Raw genomic sequence first — 18,163 nt, 5'->3', positions numbered from 1 at the left:
ATGGTGACATTGCCAAGTTATGAAAGGATCATGCAATGGTGTCTGGAGCCAACTTTCCTCAACGGAAAACTACAGGCCGTTTGCTTTCAGTTTCTGAATAAAAGATCAAGTAAGCTTGAGACTAATGCTTAGCCTTCTGCAAGACAATAGAGGTATAGCTGATAAAACTTGTAACTATCAGCCCATAAAGTACTACTTGATGATCAACCCAAGCCAGAACAAATGTTGCACCCACAATTTGGGAACTTATCTTCAAGGAGAAAAAACTCAGATGCTTTTATCACAACGTTTTGCTCTATTCAGGGTGTAATCTATCAAACTTCATATTCTTCTTTACAATCAGGCTTCAGTACATTTTGGTATAAGGATAAACTGGGGGGTTTTCATCATTTATTTAAAGCCACAACCGAGAAATGTATGATGAAAACATTTCCCAAAGCGAGGTACCAAGTAACCAAGTACATATTTTTGGCATTTATTTGCCTTTTATTAATCAAATTTTTCATCCAAAAGTAAGGTAGCGTTATAAGTATTTTTGGTTCAGACCTTGCTTGCTCTAGGAGGTGTGTTTGCAAATTTCCAAGTTACTTTTCTCATGCTATCATAAGCTCTGTCACCTGCTACCTCTGCTATGGGTATAGCATCTGAAATTTCTTTCAGATTCTCTTTTGTAAGTTTCACCAGCAAAGAGCCAATATTGTTATCCAGATTCTTAATCTTAGTTGTCCCTGAAACTCAAAAGCAAATCAACCGTAAAAATATTCAGATGGTATTCTCTTGATTAGTGAACAGCTTATAAAGAAGACAATCAGAGACATAAATAAATCATATCAAAGGCTGACAAACTCCAAAACACAAGGAACTTAGAGTAGCATGGGATTGAATGATCAGTGTTTGTCTTTTCTAGAAACTAAAGTGACACATGGTGGTTTTACTAATAGCAAGTTTAGTAGGAAATTTTTGCTATCACACACAAAAATAAATAAATAAATAGTTGGAGATTTCATGAACTTGAATAAAGCATAAACTTATAGTTTGGTAGAAGTTTCCCCTCACAATAATAAATTCAGGATAACTAGGATTCAGCACCCCCTATTTGAAACTTAGAAAAAAAACACAACTTTCCAAGTCATGGTCTACTAGAAACCTTTTTTGTTCTTTTTATGTGAATGTGGTCTCTAGAAGTTACAGGTCTGATGACTAACTAACAGGATAGCGGAACCAGCAAAAGACAAGCATTTTCCCATTAAGCACAGCATCATACTCAGCAATTACATTAAAATAATGTTCACATCTGAATATGGAAGGCAAAACCAAATTCATTTCACGGTATCTTGTAACACCTTCAAAGGTACAAGCAAGAAAGTTTCTAACTTCTAAAGGATGTAAGAGTTTTGCCTAAGTTTATCCTTCCACATCTAATCAATAGATATTAAAAACCAATAAAGCAACAATCCAGCTATCTCATTATCTAAAGGATATTCAGGAGCCCAAAAATAAGAGGTCTTCCCAATGATTAGTGACATTGGAAATTACTGAGCTGTTGAATGAACCATTTGACAAAATTGAAGTTATTTGGGTAATTAAGTATGGAGTCAATGTTTCAGAATAATGAGCTCTCCTATGCGAAGGTAAATTAGTCAATTTAAATGAAGTTTACATATGGTCCTCTCCCATGTCCTCAGAAGTGCTTCAAAGAGATAAAAGGTTGTTTCAAGAGATGTCTTGTTACTGGCCTGTGGGTGTATGAGCACCTCTATATGGATCTTTCCTTTGGCTAAACATAAAGCCAGTGTTTTCTTCAAGGAAACACAACCACAGCCTCCATCTGGACTTCCTGTATTGCTAAAAATTTGCGGCAATATTTTCAAATTATAAACAATGTTTGAAATTGAGTAACAGTACAGAGCTGGACATTTTTCCTTCACATTTTCTTCATTTCAATTGGAGGATTATACTATGGATTGGTATGATTACATGGTAAAAGAACCTTGACAGCATATTTACTATGGTTTCTACTTTTCTTGTATCAACTATATGACAACATATGATAATTAAAAAAAAAAAAAGCTACTCACCAGGAATAGGTACAACATCATCCCCTTGTCCCAGAACCCATGCCAGAGCTAGTTGAGAAGGAGTACAATTGTGCTTTTTAGCAAGATTTTCTATGGAAGCATAAATTTTCTTGTTCTTGTCCAAGTTCTCTGCCTTGAACCGAGGATGTGTGTTCTAACAAAACAAAAAAACTAATTGTAATTACAGTGAAATAAATTTCTTAGGCATAAAGGAGAAAGTGTTTAAATTGGTAAATATTTAGGTTCATAATTTAAACAATGAATTATTTATTAAAAAAAAGTTTCCAACAACTTATGGTCAAAATTGATCATTTTGTTGCAATGAAAAACCATTGTACTATAGGATTTCATTGCTAAGAGAAAGGAAATAATTTTCAGGAGTAATGATGCATTTATTGATTCGAAGATAATTGAAACTTCTTGCAGAATTTCAACAACTTCTAGGATATATAGAGCATTTAAACTGAATAAAAATGAAACAGTAGTGTTGCTTCCTGAAACTTTCACACAACCATTATCCAATGAAACAAAATTACTGGGATAAATATTGATGAAAAACATACCAATGAGCTAACTGCAGGCAAACTTTCCAGAGATCCTTTGCCACCAAAAAACCCACGACCTAGAGGACTGTATGGAACTATTCCAATGCCAAGCTCCCTGCATGATTAAATGCATGAACTCAGAAGCCTCATATTTCTGAAAAATGTATTGGACTACATATGATTTGCAACCGCATCGAAGACAGATCAACAACCAAATTAATCTTTTTATGCAGCAAGTTAATACAAAGAAGACATCTTTCCACAGGAAATCCACTAGAGTAAAAAAAGTTAGAAAACACAAGTTTGCAGACATTAGAACATTAGATACAAACATGCAAACTTCTAGATGGGCAATGAATATTTGTGTCATCATACACTCTTCAAAGGTATCTGGAAGAAGAGGCACAACTGTGATTAGTTTTTGCTGCAATTTGAACTCACCTGCAAAGTGGTACTATTTCTTCCTCAATATCACGAGACCAAAGGGACCATTCCAATTGTACAGCAGTGATGGGATGAACAGCATGTGCCCTCCTAATTGTGTCTGGGCTGGCCTCAGATAATCCAATGTACTTGACTTTTCCCTCTTCAACCAGCTTCTTAAGTTCACCAATCTAGAATTCAAGGAAACTGAAGTACCGTCAATCATCAACATCTAGCAATAAATTTACAAAGATATATCCATATTGTAATTGATGATAAAATTTCATAAATTTAGAGGTATAGCTGAAAGAGGGAGACAATCACTGACTGTTTCCTCTATAGGAATTGATGTGTCTATTCTATGCTGATAATACAAATCAATGTATTCCACACCAAGGCGCTGCAAGCTATCCTCGCAAGCTGAGCGTACATATTCCGGTGTACCTTTCACCTTCACATCAGTAGATCCAAGTCCTAAAATGCCAAACTTTGTGGCGAGCTGAATTTTTTCTCTTGGCAACTGCTTCAACGCCTGAAAATTGAACCTTCTTCAAGTTAACATCCAAGTATTTTAACAAAAAATTCCATCCTATAGTATCCTCAGTGATGTGCAGAGATAGCTATATATCAGTTTCTTAACGACAGTGAAGCATATACAAAGCAACTGAACAAAGAGTAGTCTTAGATCCAATTATATTGTTGGACTGATATTTTGGTTATAAGTAGCTAGGTTTTGGTTATATATGGAAACTATTATGCATACTTCTACAAATAAAATATCATCACTTGCTACCAAAATATCCGTTCAATAATTAACCGGCAGGTATTACAGCATGATCCCAAAAACAAAGTTTTTTCCCAAGATTTTACAGTTATACTCAACCAACTTCATACATTGACAAGGAGAGAAATAGATGAACCTTTCCCACAAGAACTTCATTAGTTCCCTGTCCATATACATCAGCCGTATCAAGGAAGGTGATACCCTTGTTGAAAACATCCTTTATTACTGCAATGCCTTCATCTTCCGAGAGGGGAGAATTATAGCCTCCACTCAGGGTCATACATCCATAACCTAACTTGGACACCTATAAAGCAAACAAATTTAGATAATAAATAGACAATTAGGGTAAAAGAAAACTAAAAAATAAAATAAAAAATGTAAGCCTTAAATTACCATTTACATGCTGATGGGAAATGGAATGGCTAAATTTTGTTTTAATCTCATTGCACTTTAATGTTATCACTTGGGAATAAAGGGGCTTAAGAAACAAAGTTATCACTTATCACCAACGACATAAGATCAGTTTCCAGATATGAATAAAAAAAGAAAAGTGATTTTCACCAAAATATAAAATAATATTGACAGTGTGATCAACTGATATATAATACATGGGAAAAGAGACTGGAACTCATTTCCCCACAAATCCCCATATCAGAACTCATACAAAATGGTTGATTATAAAACCAAAAGAAAAAAGAGCCTCATCATCTAAAATTAAATATATCATTAAAAGGAGAAAACTTTAGGCAATCAGGTATACCTCAAGCCCTTGGTTGCCCAGTTTCACTCTCGGAACTCGGATTTTTATCTTCTCTTCTGCCATCTTCTAAGTTGAAACTTTCTTCTCTTGTTTGAACGAGTGTACAACTGAACTAATGATATCCAAACCCAGTTTGAAGTTTGAACAAGCACAACTCCAAACCGAAAATATCCGAACTCTGAAAATCATAAAAATCTAAAACAAGTACAAGTGTACTACTGAACTAAACAGTTATATCCCAACCCAGAAAATGAATGGTTATAAAAAAAGAAAATATAAAAAACCTTTGCACCAGCCGGGAATCGAACCCGGGTCTGAACCGTGGCAGGGTACTATTCTACCACTAGACCACTGGTGCTTCGTTGGTTGAGGGACCTTAAATTTTAATTATTCTAATAGTAATATTTCCTATGTTGTTTGTTTTAAGCTGCTCCACCGTTCATACATTTTAGAATTCATCATAAGTTAGCCGTGAGGATTCTATGCTTACTCTAGACCTTCACCGGTATATGTAGAATCAATAAAGATTGGTTTACAATTAAATCTCAAAAACTCTATTTCATAACCTTGACGTAACAGTTCGTAATTGGTTAACTCGTAATTGGTCAGGCGGGAAAATTCATAGAAACCAATTGTGAACTGTTATGTCGGGGTTATGAGAGAAAATTTGTGAGATTAGGTTATAAGTGTAGTATTGTCCTAGGTAGAATTGGTATTTGTTTCTCTAATATGACCAGTGCACCATTTAAATTTGTGAACTTTGAATATTTTTGCACCAAACAAAATCAAATAATGAATACAGAGTTGGATTTCTGTTGATACTAAAGAAATGTAATTACATTTTACTAAAAGCATAAGTTACCAACATGGCAAGCATTAAGCAGTTTAGCTACCTAGCAACACCGTGGATTAGTTGCAAAGATTCCTGCATTTATAACTTATTTGATCCATCCCTTCTTATTCTTCTTCTCAGTACAGACTTTACAAGTTTTAGATGATTTTAGTTCCTGGAGGACTGTGTTTTTGTGGTGCGTTCGCGAACTTCCAAGAACACCGAACAAAGTAATCAACTGTTCTTTCCCCTGCCACCGTGGCCATCACAGCAGAAATTTCTTGTAAATCTTCATTTGTGAGCTTCAAGTTTAAAGAACTAACATTGCTGTCAAGATTATTAATCTTGGTTGTGCCTACAAAAGAGCGGAGAGGATAAAAAATAGATGTCTACAATACATCAGATTTAGGCTGATAGGAAAGAAAAAAATATCAGTTCACCTGGAATTGGTACTACATCATCCCCTTGATGAAGAATCCAGGAAAGTGCCAGTTGTGCAGGGTTGCATCCATGCTTTTTGGCCAAATTTTCGACACGCCAATATAAGACCTTGTTCTTGTCAAAGGTTGTTTATTAGTGGAATTGGATCAAGATTATTTAGATTAGAAACAAGAGGAAAAGTATCAAAAATTGACAAATATTACCAATGAAGTCAAAACACAGGTAAGTACAGGAATAGCTGAGTTTCCTACCAGATTACTGTTTGCAGGCAAACTTTCCACAAACTGCCTTGCCGCCAAAAAATTTCCCGCCTAGAGGACTACATGGAACTATCCCAATTCCAAGTTCCCTGCAACATTAATATCCAGAGGGCAGCTCTTAATTTAAAGATAAAATTTCAGAAACATGAGAAAAAGAAAAATTTCAGAAACATGAGAAAAAGAACACAGTATATATCAGACAATGGACTGCAGAGCACAAGGAACCTGCAAAGTGGGACTATTTCTTCTTCGATATCACGAGTCCAGAGAGACCACTCAATTTGTAGAGCAGTAATGGGATGAACTGCGTGCGCTCTCCTTATAGTGTCAGGGCTAGCTTCAGATAACCCAATATACTTGGATTTTCCCCTCTTCCACCAACTTCTTAAGCTCTCCCATCTTGGAAGAACAAAAACATCTCCTTATCTCTTTATAAATGGAAAATCTGAAACAAGTAAATCAACACTAGAAGAATATACACAAGGAAGAGCAATACGAAGAAACATATTGTTTACATTTCCCCTGGTGGTTGGTGGATGAATCCTTACCTCAAATCCTTGACTTCCCAGTTTCACTCTGGGAACTATAACTCTTTGTTCTTCCGACATTTCTTCAAACCTATTCTCTTCTTGACACTAACCCAGAAACGTCAATGTTGCCTTGACCATTTAGGAATTGATAACGGTAGAATGGTTCTTATCTCATTCTTTAAACATAATTTCCAGGGTTTAAAATACATCAACAGTATGCATGAAACACATTTTCTGTTTAAATAAAGCAACTCTGATGTAAACAAAATCCTGATGTTTCACAATACGGGCTCTTACCAAAAGATAAGCAATAATGCTATACTTACTCACGAACTTACTAACCATCTTACTAACCTTTGTAAATATAAAGTATAGTACGGGTATCATAAACATAGTATGGATACCATATGTAATTTTAACAAAGATGAGTAAAATAGTTAGTAAGTTCGTGAGTAAGCATAGTTTTACTCAAAGATAAGAGAACCCGCCAAGTCAACATGCCATCATCTTTGACTACAAATAAAAGCAAAGCTAATACGTATTAATTTTTGTATAGAATTGGATTTTTTATTTTATCATATATTTCGTTTTTATTAATTGAGTTGATTTTTTATTTTTACTATTTGATTATTTAAAGATTAAATAAGTTTATATATAAAAGTTTGTATTTATTATATAAAGTTATAATTCCTTAGAAGTATTTTCGAGCATTTTCCATAAGAAAGATATTAGTTATACGATATGATTTGCGTCAAAATTAATTTTTTTTGTTAACCGAGGTATCTGGATCTGCTTGCAAGTTGAACCCACCTAATCCTCGAGAAGAACCGCAGGACTCCACCACTATAGTCCCCTAGGCAAGATGCGAGTGCCCAAATGGGGATTCGAACCCAAGATGTCCAACATAGACCAAAAAATTAAATTTTCATCAGTGACAAATCTTAATCTTAAATTTTCATAAGCTCTTTTGAGTACATTTAACATTACTCTTCGAAATAAGATAAAAGAAAGATGACTTATATGAGACTTGATTACATAAGTAAAAAATTCCTAAGATACCTTAAACGATACGTTAAGAGAACAGAGAAGGAATCTTAGAAGATTTCAATTTTTTAAGGAGGTGAGTGGTCATGTGCATGTTTTACTTATGAAGTCCACATCAACCAACGAAATTATAGTAATAACGGTGAGTTCCCAGTTTCACTCTTGAANCCCCTAGGCAAGATGCGAGTGCCCAGATGGGGTTTTGAACCCAAGATGTCCAGCATAGCCCAAAAAATTAAATTTTCATCAGTGACAAATCTTAATCTTAAATTTTCATAAGCTCTTTTGAGTGCATTTAACATTACTCTTCGAAATAAGATAAAAGAAAGATGACTTATATGAGACTTGATTAAATAAGTAAAAAATTCCTAAGATACCTTAAACGATACGTTAGGAGAACAGAGAAGGAATCTTGGAAGATTTCATTTTTTTAAGGAGGTGAGTGGTCATGTGCATGTTTTACTTATGAAGACCACATCAACCAATGAAATTATAGTAATAACGGTGAGTTCCCAGTTTCACTCTTGAAACTACGATTCTTTGCTGTTCAACCATTCTTGTTTTTTCTCTTCTCTACTTGATAGTTGGTGGAGTGAATTAAAGAATGATTGATATGCTATAATGAATCAAGGAATGATTGATATGTTGGAGTAAATCAAGGATTGATTGATATTATGTTTAATATCAATATTCCGTTACCTTTTCTTGTATGATCATAACATTATGACAAATATTGGATTTCCTTTTTATTCCTTTACACTTTAGTATAAATTAACAATGTATACTTATACAAAAAACACAATTGAATAGAAAACTATTCTTCACCATTCTTTCTCTCTGGCATCCTTAGGCAATCTTTGCTTATTCTTCTCTTGCCTCTCTTCCCTTATTCTGATATGGTATCAAAGCATTCAATCTGGCCAAGCTTCTGCTAGTCTCCAAGTTCTGCCAACCCACTATAGCCTAAGTTTAGGACAGTGAGTAGCTAGTTATATGATTATATGCATGTCTAAGAAAATTATATAAATAAGATAATAAAAGTCTAAGGAGACTCAGTTTTAAGTGGGACTGTGTTTTTCTTGGGATTTTTCCTGGTGCATATTAAATCATTTTCAATACTTACTACTATCTTGAGTTATTGAGTTGTTCCACCCACTCTAGCCTTAAGTTTTGCTGAGTTTCTACAAAATCACATTCGCACTCGGGTGAAAGAGTTAGTTTGTTAAATTGAATTCATAATTTAGAATGGATCAATTTGACAAGAATATCAATATGGGGGCATGAATGACTAGGATCAGGATCTATCCAAGAAATCCGATGGCCAAAAGGTCATCTCTCATTTACAATCATCCAGCGGCTCTTATGATGCCACGTCATGCCTCCAGTCGAACGTGTCAATTGGGCCTAATGCAAATAGATCCAATGGTAATGGGTCTAATGGGCCAGGGTCAAAGAATAATAAAGGGAAATTATTTTGTTACTACTGCAAACGAAGAAACCATACCCGAGACACTTGTTGTAAATTACATGGGTGACCCAATACGTCTAACAAGAATAAAACTGGGAATCCTTCAGTTTATCATGTAGTCGCGAATATGCCTTCAGCAAATCAAATTTCAACACCTCTGATTAGCACAAAACAATACAATCAACTAATTCAAATATTAAATCATATTTCGCAAGCAAATACCTCAGCATCCTACGCAGGTACATCTTTTTGTTTGAATTCTTTTTCGAATAATATTTAGATAATTGACTCAAGGGCAAGTGACCACATTGTTTGCAACCCAAATTTTTTCCCTACAACCACTAAACCTGCCAAACCATCTACATTTGTACGCATGCCAATAGGAATAGTACTCTAGCCTTTCATATAGGGAATGTCCATCTCTTAGAACATTTAATCCTTAGAAATGTCATTTTTTGTCCCTGCCTTTCATTTTAATCTTATTTCCGTGTAAAATATTTGTACTGATAGTAGATGTGTTTTAAATTTCCTTCCTATTACATGTGCATTCCAAAACCCTTTGACTGGAAAACTGATGAGCTTGGGTATGGCTCATCATAGCTTGTACTACTGGACACGTAGTGGATTTTTCGAAGTTTTTCCAGAGTCTAATAATTGCATTACACAAAATAAAAATTCTTGTTGTAATACAAATATCAATAAAAATTCATTTATTTTTCATCAAAGATTAGGTCATAGTGCATCAATTCCTTAACCTAAATGTTCGATCTATCCCTTTGCAAAACAATCACGTACCACTTTTCCTACAAGTACGACCTCCACTACTCATCCTTTTGCCTTAGTTCATCTTGATATTTGGGGACCATCTCATACTCCAAATCATGATGGATCTAGATTATTTCTCACAATAGACAATGATTTTTCCCTGGGGACATGGGCATTCCTTATGCAGTCCAAAACTCAAACCCTTACCCATATTCGTAATTTCCTATCCAAAATACAAACACAATTTTGCACAATAGAGCAATGTATCAAAACCGATAATGCCTGTGACTTTTTAATATTCAATGTTGCTCTTTATTCATTTCCCTTGAAATTCTTTATGAGAGTTCTTGCACTTATACCCCATAACAAAACGGGACTGTAGAACGAAATCATCGTCACTTGTTAGAAGTGGCGATAGCCCTCAAACACCAAGCCCAAATTCCCATATATTTTTGTGGAGAATGTGTGATCACTACTACTTATCTAGTCAATCGCATGCCCACTTGGGTGCTTGGAGGAAAGACACCTCATGAAGTTCTCTTTGGCAAGTTTCTTGACACCAGCCATCTCTGTGTCTTTGGCTACCTTTGTTACTTTGCTATTATTAGTTCTCATGACAAATTTGGCAATTGGGCTACTTGCTGTATATTTATGGGGTATGTCATGCTCCAAAAAAGTCATCGACTATATGATCCAGATACCGACAGATTCTTTATTTCTTGAGATGTTACATTTCATGAAAATGTGTTTCCTTTTAAAGACACTAACACTAGCCAATCAACTCCTCAGCATTTGTCTACATTCATGGATGGTGACTTCTCACCATCTCTACATGGTACCTGTTCCTAGTCCACCAACTCCACAAGATTTAGGATCTCTAGTTATCCATATTGACTCTCCTCTAGTCATTGCTAATACACCAACAGACTCCTCTTCTGATGACAATCCTTCGATATTGCCTCCTGTCTTGAAGAAATAGTTCCCCCAAGGAGATTCTCTTGTCGCAATCGACCTCCTGTTTGGATAGCTAGTTATGTCTACCCCACCATTCTAGAGTCCTCAAGTATTACTTATCCAACCTCCAATTATGTCAATTTTGACCGATTGTCTCCTACACATCAAATTTGTGTTAACCAGATTTTTACTGAACGAGAGCCCTCATTTTACTCCAATGTCGTTCAACACTCTCATTGGCGTTAAGCTATGGCTGCTTAACTCAATGCCTTGGCTAATAATTGTACACGAGATTTAGTTCCTCATGTCTCTCACCAGACTCCTATTGGCTGTAAATGAGTTTACAAAATCAGATACCACGTTGATGGTACCATTAGAAGATACAAAGCCCATCTCGTTGACAAGGGCTTTACTCAACGAGAAGGTTTTGATTACAAGGAGACTTTTTCACCCTTTGCTAAGCATGTCACTATGCGAGCCTTTCTCTCAGTTGCCTTTGTCTAGGATTGGCCACTACACCAAATGGATGTTCATAATAGTTTCCTTCGCAGGGACCTTTATGAGGAAATTTATATGGAACTTTCACCAAGTCTTCACAGACTAGGGAGAATACAGTTTGTCGTCTGTGAAAATCACTATATGGCTTAAAATAGGCATCTCGACAATGGAATATGAAAATCACTATACGGCTTAAACTATAGGTTTTTCAGATAGTGATTATGCTGGAGACCTTGATGATAGGAAGAGTACATCTGGTTCCGTGTTTATAATGAGCTTTGGAGCTGTTACTTGGTCATCAAAGAAGTAACAAATAGTAACATTATCAACTACTGAAGCTGAGCTATTTGGTTACGAAGGCTACTTGGAGTTCTACATAATCAACAACAAGGTCCAAATTTAATTTACTGTAATAATCTTTCTGCAATAAAGCTCTCAAAGAATCCAGTTCTGTATGATTGCAGATTTGTTAACCATGCACCTTAAGTCTCCTGCCTTTGTGAAGCTTAGAAGAATGCTTGGAGTATGCTCTTCAAAGGATATTGTTTCAGAGGAAGCTTAGTAGTGTTGTTGAATTGTTGAAGTCGTTTGGTCCTAAACTGATTTTTGCATATATCAATTTAAGGGAGGGTTTTAAGAGTTATTATTTACTTATTTATTTGGAAGCTCTTTTGTTCATTTTGGGAGTCTGTAGTCATTTAATTAGTGATGAAAAGAAAGTGGTTTTACTTTGCCTAGTTTATAGGAGTTGAGGCTAGTGGTAGACTTTGTTGTTTTTAGGGAGAACAACATTTTCCCACACAAGGCGAAACGACACTTTCCCACCTATTAAGTTTTAAAAAAACACTTTCTCACTCACTGTTATGTTTAGTTAAGAAAATCCGTACTGAAGAAGGGCAAGATGGTCAATTTACATGAAACCTTGTAAATCAAAATTTAAAAATTGAAATATGCTTTTTCCTTTCCTTCTCTTTCCTTATCTTTTCTTCGCCATCATCTCTTCCTTCTACATTGGAGGCTGCGACGCCGGCGTAACCTGCAATTGCTAGCTGAGTTGGCGACCTCGTAACCTTTAGCCATGAGCTGGGCTGGCTGCGATGCTACCAACTCAACTTGCAGCCAACCAAATCTCGGCCAAAGGTAGCGTCACAAACACTAGCTCGACCGTGACACTGACGTTGACACCGCAACCCCCTTTCTTTTCCAGCACACAATTTTTCTGTTGGATATTATGGTCTGTGAGTTTGTGATTTTGGGGTTTATTTTTTGTGGATTTTCAGTGGCAGGAGGATTTGAAGATTCTTTTCTTGAAATAGGTGTTTTGCGTTTGTTAAATGTTGAATTTTGTGTTGTGTGGGTTTGTGAATAGAGTTTGTATGTGAATTTTAATTATTAAATTTTAGTAGAGATAAAAAGCTTCAATGGGTTTGCTGGATGTTATGTTGTGTTGTTTGGGTTCCTGAAAAAAATATGTATATGAATTTCAGTTAAATAATATTAGTAGAGATTGGAAATTTCAATGGGTTTGTTGGAGGAAAGAGAAGAAGAAGATGATGTGGGCAGAATACATTTGGTGAAGGAAGGAGAAGAAGAAGATGATGAACAATAGGAAATTAAGGTTGGAGAATGAATGAGAGATGTTAGAGAAGCCATGTGCGTTTGAGGTTTTTGGGTAGTGGGTACTATGGTCTATGCAAATACTAGAAAAATATAAATTTGATTATGCAAAATGTTGTCATTGTTCCAGAAAGTGTACGTGGTGTGGGTAGTAAAGAAGTGAAAGGAGAGATAGGAACCAATCAAAAAGAAAAAAAAAAAAAAAAAGATCTGGTTTTGTCATGTTTCTACTTCTCTCTCTGTAGAATTTTCTCAATGCTTATTTTGATACTCGCTCAACAACCTTTTATTACTGCTCAATTATAGGGTATTGTTATTGTTAACATGAATGTAAATTTATATTGGATATTGACTCTGTTGCATGACATAAAATAACAAAAAAAATTCAATTAAATAGTAAAATGTATTTTCGTCTTTATAGTCAAATAGTAACGAATTTTTCTAACGGAATATAACAATGGGTGGGAAAGTGTTGTTTTAAAACTTGACAAGTGGGAAATTGTCGTTTCGCCAAACCTTGGATGGGACATATTGTTCTCCCTTGTTTTTATCTATTATGATGTGTACTGCCTATTTATAGGTTACTATTTTTATTAACAATAATAATATATTTACAAAAAAATCTTACAAAGATTTCCATACAATGTGAGGTAGCAAAAAATGAATAGAAGAGTGAAACAAAAAGTCAAACTCATTATATTCACTCTTCCATTCATTTTTTGTCACATCACTTTATACGAATATCTTTGTAATTATAATATTACTCTTTTATTAATTTACATTATCAAAGCTTCGCAAACCCCATCCAGTTTTTTCTTTCTTTCTTCCACTGTGTATCAATTTCCTCGAATTATTTATCACACCATCTATATTTTCCCGTGAATTTTTTTCCTATGTCACATATATATAGAGGTTTGAAAATTTTAAAGTGTTGTTATGTGCCACGTGGATTTTCCACCCGATGGGAGTGCGACCAAAGGACACAAGTATTACACGTATCTCATATTCTCATGGGAAGAAAAGGCTTCTAATTTGCACTGGTTGGCTGGGCGGCACCATTCTCTGTATAAATCTTCGTTTAATTTCAATGTGCAACACAATTGAGAAAGAGTTAATAATCCTTCTTAAAATAAAAAAAATAAAAAAAATAAAATCCCTTTTTCTTTCTTATTAGGAATAGGAAAATGTAAGAGGTCACTGCACTGACATTTTTCATCTGTTAATTAAATTTGACAAAGACTATTGTGTATGAGATTCTAATTCAGGAAGAGTTGTGTTGCTGCCAAAATAATTAGCTTGCATTAAATAAAACATTCAACACTACACTGTACTACAATGGCTATTGGCTAGCCTCCCATTTCCCTTATCATATATTGAAACAGACGGAATCAATTCCACCTTTCTGTTTCTGAGTCTGCATTTATTTCACCATCACTAGGTATATTCCAAGCTGAATAGCTCATCAGTACAAAAATCAAAATTTTACTTGGTTTTTGTTGCTGGATGACTATCTTTTGCTGGTGTGTTAGCAAATTTCCAGGCAGGACCAACAAAGTTATCATTTAATCTACTCCCGGCCACCTCGCTGATGGGTATCGCAGCAGAAATCTCTTCTAAATCTTCATTTGTGAGCTTCACTCTTAATGAATCAATGTTATTGTCAAGATTGCTAATCTTAGTTGTCCCTGCTCCAAAAAAAGCTCAAGTGAGAAGAGATTAAAAAAATGTGTTTCAGTAATAGAGAGTGGAGAGATTATTCAATGTTTACTTCCAGGAAATCCACGATGAGGATACTAGTTAGTTTGAGCAGCACATCTTTAATGAAGCTGAGGAGAAAAAATGAAAGATCAATTACCAGGAATTGGTACTATATCATCCCCTTGGTGAAGAACCCATGACAGTGCAAGTTGTGCAGGGTTGCATCTATGCTTCTCAGCCAACTTTTCCATACGCAAATATAAAATCTTGTTTTTGTTCAAATTCTCTCCGGTAAACCTAGGATGTATTTGCTTCAGGAAAGGTTGACCATCAGTTAATCAAGATTATTCCAATAAGAAACAAGATGAAATTATCAAATTGAACCAACTCTTTAAAACTGTAGTTATGAGCTCAAGTTAATGAAACATTGAAGATTGAACATCATATAAGGCCAAAAGTGAATAAGTGGCCATGCCATACCAGAAAACTGTTTGCAACCACACTTTCTACAACCTTCTTGCCACCGAAAAAACCTCGCCCGAGAGGACTATATGGAATTATCCCAATTCCAAGTTCCCTGTGACATTCATAATATCCAAAGATGACCTGTTATGTTAGTTGTCAGAAGAAGAAAAACAAATCAATACAGAGCGAAAACTACACAAACTAAAAGAGAAAGAGATGAAACTTGAATTCACTGAAACTTTAGCAAAAGAATCAACATAGAATATTTTATTTTATTTTTTGCAGATTAGGCTTGAATTTAAAGAACCTGCAAAGTGGGATTATTTCTTCTTCAATATCACGAGTCCAGAGTGACCACTCCATTTGTAAAGCAGTAATGGGGTGAACTGAGTGTGCCCTCCTTATAGTATCAGGGCTAGCTTCAGACAACCCAATGTATTTTATCTTTCCCTCCTCTACCAATTTCTTAAGTTCTCCCATCTAGGAAAGAAGAAAATGTACTATAAGCTTTCTCGAACTTCATTCTAAAAGACCAACGCCAATGATTGATGATTAATGGCATTCAGCAGCACTTACAGTATCTTCTATAGGCACCGATGTGTCAACCCGGTGCTGATAATAGAGATCAATGTATTCCACATCAAAGCGCTCCAGACTAGCTTCACAACTGGAGCGAACATATTTGGGGGTACCACATATTATGGGCTTACCATTATCAAATTTGACAAAACCAAATTTTGTAGCTAACTGGACCTTTTCTCTTGGTAGCTGCTTCAGAGCCTGAAATATGCAGAATTTACTAACATCATCATACGCAAATCTTAAATGCCAGGTAGATTTCACAAACATAAACGCATTCCGACGAATGTGCATTGTTTTTGAGAATATATTTGCAAGTGCATTTACCTTTCCAACCAAAATCTCATTGGTATGGGGTCCATAGCCATCTGATGTATCAAAGAATGTGATACCGTTATCAAATGCATGCCTGATGGTCGAAATGCCAACTTCTTCTGGGACAGGATCATTGTACATTCCAGTGAGACCCATGCAACCAAACCCCAACTTTGACACCTTTAAGACATTATATATAAAAGAAATTAGATGAGGAACAGAAACTTCTCTTTATGATTGCACAATTTTGATGAAGTGTTTAAGTTCTTGGCTCTTGCTCTTGCTTTCAAATGAAAAATAGGATAAAACTTGCGATCAATCAATTTTATCAATCTTTAGATTGAGAAGACGGACAAAAGTAGGCAGAAAGATAAATCATCTGACTGCAAATTTTATACAGATAAGGATAGGAAAAAAGTTAAATGTTCACACCAATCAGAGTTCATGTAAAATCTTCTAGATAAGTTCAAGATGAAAAGCTTGGAATTGCTTATCAATAAATTCATACAATTTCCTATAGACATAGAAAAGAAAAAGGTAGCTAGAGATGAAGAAATTAACAAACACTTCAAAGAATAAAGCCAAGATAGCAAAAAACTAAGATAATATGAATTGCAAAGATGAAAGAGCTTAGAATTTTAATGAATATAAGGACAAGATCATCAATTTACCTCAAATCCTTGACTGCTCAGTTTCACTCTTGGAACTATAATTCTTTGCTTTTCGGCCATTCTCTGCAAAATCTGTTCTTCCTCTACTGTCTTGTATGACTTTAGACCTCTAGCAGTTTGCTGAAAGATATATGAGAACCAAGAGACTGAAATTTGTAAGGAAATAGCAAATACAGGGGGCTTTGGTGGACCATTCTTTACTGAGGTCATAATATTTTATTGTTTAGACTATTCTTTCCTATTACTAGTCAAAGATATATGAGAACCAAGAGTCAAACACATGACACAGGTTCAATGTATATGAAATATTGAAGATGAAAAAGTTAATTCATGATGTTTGCTACCAACATGTCTTCAAAGTGCATGTGTCATCTTTCTTATCCTTTCCCTGATTACTTTTCGACATCTTCTTGGATATTCCCTCTGTTTTGACGAACAGAAAAATGTTGGGCACACTGCATACATCCACATCTTTCATCAGTTAATTTGAGAGTGACAATTTTGCACCTTGTTTGCATTACTAAGTAGCTCAGCTTGGTTTATATGATGCAGTTGATGCAGAACCAAAAGGCTTTACCTTTTTAACATTTTGACGTCTTTCAACATTGGGTCGAGCCAATGTTAATTGACTCATCATATAGTTATATTCGGGAATAATTGTTTGACAGACGATAGCAAGGAAATTTGTGAGAAAAAGGTTAACGGGGTACATGTAGCACAAATTACACCTTGGAAGTAAGGCTATAAGGTCACTTTTAGGATCTGTACAAAAAATATCAGAACAAAATACGCAGGTTCTTTGGATGTAAGTGAATATCCTTCTCTGATTACGGTGATTACTTGTTGAAACTTCTCTTGTATCTCCACATTTTTCTCATAATGTAACATCATTGCTGCCAATACAACAAACTGATATCCAATTCATATTGCACCAAACATGTACAGCCACCTAGCATTTCCCTTATCATTTATTGATACAAACAGAAATGGATCTCCACATAGGTGTTTCCTTTGCATGTGAGATTTGCAAGTTTCTGCATTTATTTAACCATCAATTGGTATATCCTCCGCTGAATAGCTCAATCATGCAATTTTTTTTTTGCAAGTTTTAGATCCTTTGAGTTGCTGCAGGACTGTTTTTTGCTGGTGTGTTACCAAATTTCCAGGAGGCAAGAAGAAAATTATCATTTATAAATCTACTCCCTGAAACCTCGTTGATGGGTACAGCGGCAGAAATCTCCTCTAAATCTTCATTTGTAAGCTTAACTCTTAGTGCACCAATATTATTGTCAAGATTCTTAGTCTTAGTTGTTCCTGCACAGACAAAATTTAAGAAGTGAAGAGAGGTTCAAAAATGATGTTACAACTGTACATGTCTTCACAGTTCATTCATTAGAAGTGTATCAATTAATAATTTATAGAAAATTATTGCAACT

The 18,163-nt window shown here is 35.2% G+C and overlaps 2 protein-coding genes, 1 non-coding gene and 1 pseudogene across 3 annotated transcripts; all 4 read right to left on the bottom strand.

Annotated features, from left to right (window-relative positions):
- Positions 1 to 467: 467 nt before the first annotated feature.
- LOC116122420 (probable aldo-keto reductase 1) lies at positions 468 to 4,808 on the bottom strand. The gene is made up of 7 exons (XM_031408270.1): positions 4,591 to 4,808; positions 3,967 to 4,134; positions 3,375 to 3,578; positions 3,065 to 3,237; positions 2,642 to 2,738; positions 2,079 to 2,232; positions 468 to 728 (listed from the first exon to the last, which is right to left on the bottom strand). The coding sequence occupies exons 1-7, from the start codon at positions 4,651 to 4,653 to the stop codon at positions 541 to 543; spliced, it is 1,047 nt and encodes a 348-aa protein (XP_031264130.1). The 5' UTR covers positions 4,654 to 4,808; the 3' UTR covers positions 468 to 540.
- A 69-nt stretch (positions 4,809 to 4,877) lies between these two features.
- TRNAG-GCC lies at positions 4,878 to 4,948 on the bottom strand. Its single transcript has one exon. It is a non-coding gene; the product is annotated as a tRNA-Gly (tRNA).
- A 632-nt stretch (positions 4,949 to 5,580) lies between these two features.
- Positions 5,581 to 6,522, bottom strand: LOC116122417 (annotated as a pseudogene).
- A 7,753-nt stretch (positions 6,523 to 14,275) lies between these two features.
- On the bottom strand, positions 14,276 to 17,217 carry LOC116122418 (probable aldo-keto reductase 1). Its single transcript, XM_031408269.1, has 7 exons — positions 16,728 to 17,217; positions 16,069 to 16,236; positions 15,739 to 15,942; positions 15,470 to 15,642; positions 15,178 to 15,274; positions 14,855 to 15,008; positions 14,276 to 14,684 (listed from the first exon to the last, which is right to left on the bottom strand). The coding sequence occupies exons 1-7, from the start codon at positions 16,935 to 16,937 to the stop codon at positions 14,482 to 14,484; spliced, it is 1,209 nt and encodes a 402-aa protein (XP_031264129.1). The 5' UTR covers positions 16,938 to 17,217; the 3' UTR covers positions 14,276 to 14,481.
- Between the last annotated feature and the right edge of the window lie 946 nt (positions 17,218 to 18,163).

This window comes from Pistacia vera, unplaced genomic scaffold (genome assembly GCF_008641045.1).
Source record: "Pistacia vera cultivar Batoury unplaced genomic scaffold, PisVer_v2 Contig1338, whole genome shotgun sequence".
Lineage (NCBI taxonomy): Eukaryota > Viridiplantae > Streptophyta > Magnoliopsida > Sapindales > Anacardiaceae > Pistacia > Pistacia vera.
Note: the sequence above shows the minus strand (reverse complement) of the source record. Positions and strands in the feature narration are given on the sequence as shown.